This window comes from Echinops telfairi, unplaced genomic scaffold (genome assembly GCF_000313985.2).
Source record: "Echinops telfairi isolate 266 unplaced genomic scaffold, ASM31398v2 ScPeMD7_7424;HRSCAF=8462, whole genome shotgun sequence".
NCBI lineage: Eukaryota > Metazoa > Chordata > Mammalia > Afrosoricida > Tenrecidae > Echinops > Echinops telfairi.
Window position 1 is genome coordinate 15654239 of NW_022111324.1, and position 6810 is coordinate 15661048.

Here is a 6810-nt window from a genome sequence, read left to right on the forward strand (position 1 = left end):
TGTGTGTTTTCTCACTGTTTTTTTCTCACTGATTTAGCTCCAGTAGAGATTTTCCTGCAAAGTCCTCTTTCGGGCCAGAGTCTGCCTACCCTCGTCAATGGCTAATCCTAAAGTCTTGGTCCCCATCTTCTCTCTCCTGCAGGGGATGCTCTGACTTACCACAATGGCTGGAAGTTTACAACTTTTGACAGAGACAATGATATTGCCCTCAGCAACTGTGCCCTGACACATCATGGCGGCTGGTGGTACAAGAACTGCCACTTGGCCAACCCCAATGGCCGATACGGGGAGACCAAGCACAGTGAGGTAGGCTGGGGTGAGCTTCTCGGGTCCCACACTCTGCACCCCCGTGGCCCCTGAGAGATGCCCACCAGTTAAGTTTCACGGGTCTTCTCCTCCACGCGCTTCCTTCAGGGTGGAAGAACTTCTCTTTCAGGTCCCCCTATCACTGCCACCCCCATCACTGCCATCTGCGTGGCCCCTCTGCATTCTCACCACTGCGCATGCACACTGAGGCCAGCTGTCCACTGCTGCCTAAGGACAGGACACGGTCACACACCATACATGGACACTTCGTAATCCTTTCTACTCCTTCCACCAGAGCTATTTTTCTCAAATCCTCCGATAACAGAAACACCAATGTCCTTTCAGCCTTAGGTCAGACCCACCTTTCCCAGAAAAAGAAAACCTCATTGAACCCAACCACTTACTTGGGCACATTGTCGATCCCAACTCATCGGGAATTCCTGTGTGTCAGAGTAGAGCTGCACCCCATCACAGAGTTTCCCAGGACTGACCTTGGGCACTTTCTGCCAAAAGTCAATCATTAAGACTGCCAGGACTTCCTTCTGTGGCACCTCTGGGTGGATTCCACCCTCCCACTTTTCAGTGAGCAGCTGAATGTGTTACCTGTGGACACCTCCGGGGCACCAAGCCCTGGGTGGAACCAGTCTGCATTAGGGATGTGCACACCATGGACAAGAGGCCATGCGGGCCCTACCCCAGTCCCTGCTCTGAAACTTCCCTGCCAGCAAGTCTTCCAACTGCCACGAAGACAGGCCTTTCTGTTCCCATAAAGACGTACAGCCTTGGAAACCACAGGGGCAGTTCTAGACTATCCTAGTGGGGTGCTATGAGCCAGCATCGAGGTGATAGCAATGAGTTTGGTTTTTCTGATGACCTGTACACCTCCTCTGCTAGGGGCCCTGGTGGTGTAGTGGTGACACGTTGGTCTGCGGTTCACATGGTCGGCAGTTCAAAACCACCAGCCCAACCACAGGAGAGGGACTGGGGTTTCAACTGCCTTAAACAGTTAAAAATTTCAGAAACACACAAGGGGTGACTATGAGTCAGCATTAACTCAGTGGCAATGGGTTTTTGTTTTTTGTTTTTTTAAATTTTTTTGAATACCTCCCCTGGCTGCCAGTTCCTGGGCATCTTCAGCCTGCTCCCTTGTAGCTCCTAACGAACTGCTTCTCTGTTCCTTCTCTTATTAAGCTGTCCCCACCATGTGCCCCAGAGGCTGTATTCTGAGCTTCCATTTCCCACTTTGGCCCCCAGGAAGCCTCCTCTCTCCAGAATGCACTGTGTACATCCCGACATCCCTGTAAATAGCAGACATCGAAAGTGCAGGCGCATCCTGAGGGCTTTGGCCCTGCCCAGGCTGTGGAGATGCCCGGTCCTCATGGGACTTTTCAGAGGGAGGAAGAGATCTGTCCCCGGCAGCCATGGAGGTCGGGCCCATGAATCATGGCCTCAGTGTGCGGGGCTGGCTTGGGGAAGCCTGTGATCAGAGATCAAATATTTGAAAGGAGCAGCCAGCAGGCCCCAAACCATCCTTATATTTGCTAATAAAAGACATTCATCTGGCTAATGTGCTTTCCACAGTCTGCAAGGCATTTAGCTTCTTGTTTATTATTTACCTCACAAATTAAAATACATAAAATTGGTCACTGGGGCTCTTTATTGGCCAGGTTGCAAGGTTATTAAGTGAATTAAATATTATTGCGCTCACCACTCAAAAGACATAAAATGAAATTTAGTTTGCAGCACGCCATTTGTTACCCTAGAGCTAATATCTAAACAATCTAAATTGAAAATGATTTTACACAATTGGCCAATTAATATGTTTATTTTTGCCTTTTATTAACTTATTTTGGGGGGAAAGGAAGAGAGGGGAGCAGAGATAATTTGATTATTGCTGGCCAGGCTGGCCTGTACTATCTTTGCCGCCCCTCCGGCTCCCCCCACCTCCTGGGCTCACACCCTCCCCCTCCTAGCCAGTGGGCTTCTAAGTGGTCAGTCTGTCTAACCCCAGCTGCCCAGCAGAGGGCGCGCGTTTGTAGATTGACCCTGCCCTCCTTTATTAAGGGGCCCCTGGGTGCACAATGGTTGGGACGCAGTTCACAACCACTAGCTGTTCTGTGGGAGAAGATGAAACTTCCTGGTCTCACAAAAAGCCATTGTCCGAATCCCCCAGGGGCAGTTCTGCCCTGCCCTGTGGGGTGGCTATGAGTCAGAATAGACTTGATGGTGGTGAGTTGGAGTTCATTTTTTCACAACTTGTCATTCTTCGCCTTGGGTGGGGTAAGCATTGACCTGCTAATGGCAAGGTCGCTGGTTCAAACCCACCAGTGGCTCCATGGGAGCCGGATAAGGCTACAGCTCCTAGAAAGATTTGCAGCCTTGTATACCTTTATATAGGGTCACTGTGAATCCGAATCAACCCCATGAAGGGGGTGGGGGCGGTGCGTAGTAAGGTCAGTGGTTTGAATCCACTCAGAGATAACTCAGAAGAGAGGCCTGATGATCTACTTCTGGAAAACAAACAAACAAAAAACAACCCAAGCCAAACACCCAGCCATAGACCCCAGCTCTTTTCTAATCCACGTGGGACCAGCCGGAGTTGGAGCTCTTTTTTTTTTTTTTTAAGCAGGTAGGCAGCGCTTTCTCTGGTAAAGGAACCTTTCTGGCCCAGTGGTTACCAGTCAGACTGCTAACCGCAAGGTCAGCGGTTTGAAACCACCAGCTGCTTCTCAGGAGAAAGGCAGCTTTCTTTAATTCCGTAGAGAGTTACTTTCTCAGAAACTCAGGGACAGTTCTACCTTGCCTTGTAGGGTCAACATGAGTCGGCATTGACTTGATGGCAGTGAGTTTAGTTTGTTTTTTTTAAATCATTTTATTAGGGGCTCATACAACGCTTATCACAACCCATACATCCATCAATTGTGTCAAGCACATTTGTACATTCATTGCCCTCATCATTCTCATAACATTTGCTCTCCACCTAAGCCCTTGGCATCAGCTCCTCATTTCCCCCCTCCCTTCTTGCTCCCCCCTCCCTCATGAACCCTCGATAATTTACAAATTACTATTTTGGCATATCTTACACTGTCTGACGTCTCCCTTCACCAGTTTTTGTTTGTTTGTTTTAAATAACCTACCTCTCAACGGGCTTTTCTTGATTCTGGCTCTATCCTGCAGGGGGTGAACTGGGAGCCGTGGAAAGGACACGAATTCTCCATTCCTTACGTGGAGTTGAAAATCCGCCCTCGTGGCTACCACGGGGAGGCCGTCGTGGGCAGGAAGAAGCGGATGCTAGGAGGGAAGACACGAGCATTCTGATGGCCCCGCTGAGCCTTCACGGAGCGAGACAAGACCAGCCTGGATGGGGCGGACAGTGGTGACAGGCCAATGTCAGGGTGAGGGATGCTCAGAGCCTCTCTTTTCTGAGACCGCTGGATAACCTGCAGGACCCACACGATTCAAAGCACGATGCCAAGCTTCAAGTCATATAAGTCCCTTCCTCTGTCAAGCCACCTGCTCCATTGCCCGTGTGACAGTATATCCTGGAGGCCCTCCACCACAGTGTCACAGTAGCTAGCTGCACAGCATGCCCCTGTGGACAGCACTGCAGCGGCCTGCGTTCTCAGCCTCTCATCAGTGACAGGGGAGCATCCAGTGCCTCACCAATCAGAAAGTTCTAGAAAACAAAATTTATTCTTCAAAGCGCTTCTGGAAGGAAGTAGTGGAGTGGGGTTCTAATTCCCAAGGGATCAGGGCTGAGGTAGCCCAATGCCACCGATTTTGAGGAAAACAATGTAGGAGTCTCCTCCTTCCCTGCAAGGACTGGTGTTTCCAGAAGTGTAAAGGGAACCCAAAGAGGTCCAGATGGATTCCCAGTGAGCCAGATCCCAGCTAGGGTTGGGCATGCCCGGAGCCCACCGTTCACTTCACTGCTAGTTTTCAGTGCCCGCTTTCCAGGTTATTTGCATAATCGCTTGCATAGATCTGCAGACGTTGTGACTACATCCCCGCTCCTTGATCCTTGGTACTTCCTCAGGACCCTGCTGTGACCCCTCTCCTGCCCCATCAAGCCCTCAGCCTGTTTGAATGGAGGCGTGGCAAGGTCAGCTCTTTTGTGTGTGCTTCTTTTCTTATCATTTTGGTAGAACGTCTGTGGCTAATTCAGTGACCACGGAAGTAACTTAAACTTCTACTCAAGAAAATAAGTGAATAATAAACCACTTGACTTAAAACAATGAATTATATATTTTTTTGGCCTTGTGTTTTCGCCGTCGAAGCGCACGTGGACTCTACATTTAGCCCAACGTCGAGTGGCGATTCGATGTGTGCGTGCCGGGGGGATGTGGTGGGCTGCGGTCTCTTTCTCAGGTGATGCTCGAGTATCTGGAATGCAGGTGAGGCCGTCAGTGGGAAGGAAGACGAATGCCCTAAAAATCGCGGTCCACCTCCAGGATTGCGGTGGCCTTTATCACCTCCAGTTTTTCTGGGGTTGGACCTTCAGGTGGATGCTAACCCGCCCCCCAGTGGGGTTCCGTGGTAGGAGCCTCGACTCTGGTCCTTGAGACCAGGGTCTGTTTCCCGGGCCTCCCGTGCAGCCACCATGTCACAGTCAGTGGAAGCTTCTGTGTTGCTCTCCTGCTGACCGGGTTTCAGCAGAGCCTCGAGAGCGGTGGTTCTCAACCTTCCTAGTGCCGCGACTCTTTACTACAGTTCCTCGTGTGGTGACTCCCAACCATACAATTATTTTGGTTGCTATTTTATAACTGTAATGTTGCTACTGTTATGAATCAGGCGACCCCTGTGAAAGGATCGTTCAAACCTCCCCCCACCCAAAGGGGTTGAGACCCACAGGTTGAGAACCGCTGCTCTAGATGAAGACAGACCAGGAAGAAAGGACTGCTGATCCGTTTCTGAAAATCAGCTACTGAAAACCCAATGGATCCCACTGGTGACTGGCAAACTGATCATGGGGGTGTTAGTCTGGGTAGACTAGAGAAACAAATTCATAGACACTCAGATGTGTATGAGAGAGTTTTATATAAGGGTTAATTGTATATTAAGAGCATCTCAACTCAGTCCAATCCAAGCCCCTAAGACCGAAGCCCGTATGTCAATCTATAAAGTCCTCTTCAGACTCACAAAACACAAGCAATGATGTTGAATGCAGGACGATTACAGACCAGTGGGTAGAAAGCCTTTGGGTCCAGTGGTGGTGTAAGCATCTCAGTACTGGTAGGGGTCTCCATGTGGCTTCTTCAGTTCCAGGGTACAGGGTCTATTGGCGTAGTGCCATGTGTCTTTTCAGTAGAGTCTCCAAGGGAGTGAGCCGAGAGAGAGAAGTGTGTCTCCCGTCTCCAAGGAAGAAATACCAGAGTTCTCAGAATTCTCAGGAGAAAGACATGCCCACACAGAGGCCTCATTGGCTATGACCTGATTGACAGACTAGATTCCGCCCCTTCATTCTTAATCCTCTCAAGTCCCAAATTGACACCGGATGATGTAACTGCCACACTGGGGACGGCACGGGGCAGGGCAGCCTTGCATTCGGTTGTTCCTGGGTGGCCATGTGCCTCGGACTGTCTCAACTGTGACTAAGATAACAGTGTGCTCCACTTTCTACTGCCCCTTCTCCTAGCACACACCTCATGGGAAGGCCATCGCAGGGCTAGATCCAATCATCAGCCCTCTGAATCCATGTTGGGGCTGATTATTAAAGAATGTGCTGACATGTTGCCTGTGTATTCTCTGAGGAGTGATCGTCTGCACTGTAGGTCCTGGGCGTGGCATTGGGGAAAGATGGGATCATGTCAGACATGGGCTTGTGCTTTCTCACCCATTTCCTTATTCACTCACTCCTCACTCACTTCCTCATTCACTGCTCACTCCCTCCCTCATCAAATATTGGTGACAACCTGGGTAAGGCCAGATTACTAAAGAAGCAAATTCAGATACTCATTTTGGTATCAGAAAGTATGGAAGAGCAATTGCATATTAAGAAAACAGCCCAGCCCAGTCCAGATCAAGTCCATAAGCCCTGTATTAGACCATATGTTAGATTCTAGTCTACAAATTCCTCTTTAGACTCATGCAGCACATGCAATGATGTGAATGCAGATGGTCACAGGCTGGTGAATGAAAAGTCTTGTGGATCCAGCGGCGGTGGAAGCATCTCAGCGCTGGTGCAGGTCTCCACATGGTTCCACCAACTCTCCTTTTGAGTGTCTTCTCCACAGGAAGGTGAAGCAGAGAGAGAGGAAGTTCCCAGAAACTTCATGGAAGGCCACGCCCACAAGGAGACATGCTCAGGCTGTGTCCTGGTTGATAGGCTAGACCCCTTCACTGTATTTGTCAAGTTGACATGGAATTATGTAACTACCACACAACCTATGCAGTGCTGGTTTCTGTTCTCATGACTGGTGTAGAAAACAGACCCCCCCTGCTTAATCCCAGTGATGGAGAGATGGACAATAAACAAGTAAACAAATCCATGTATCCTGCCAAGGA

At 49.8% G+C, this 6810-nt stretch overlaps 1 protein-coding gene across 1 annotated transcript in view; it reads left to right on the forward strand.

The window, feature by feature from the left end:
- TNN (tenascin N) overlaps positions 1 to 4545 on the forward strand; it is an 80156-nt gene extending 75611 nt beyond the window's left edge. Inside the window, exons 17-18 of the mRNA XM_004706818.2 lie at positions 143 to 306; positions 3484 to 4545. Coding sequence (XP_004706875.1) covers positions 143 to 306; positions 3484 to 3624 — 305 coding nt within the window. The 3' untranslated portion in view covers positions 3625 to 4545. The remainder of the gene's footprint in view (positions 1 to 142; positions 307 to 3483) is intronic.
- The last annotated feature ends 2265 nt before the right edge of the window (positions 4546 to 6810 follow it).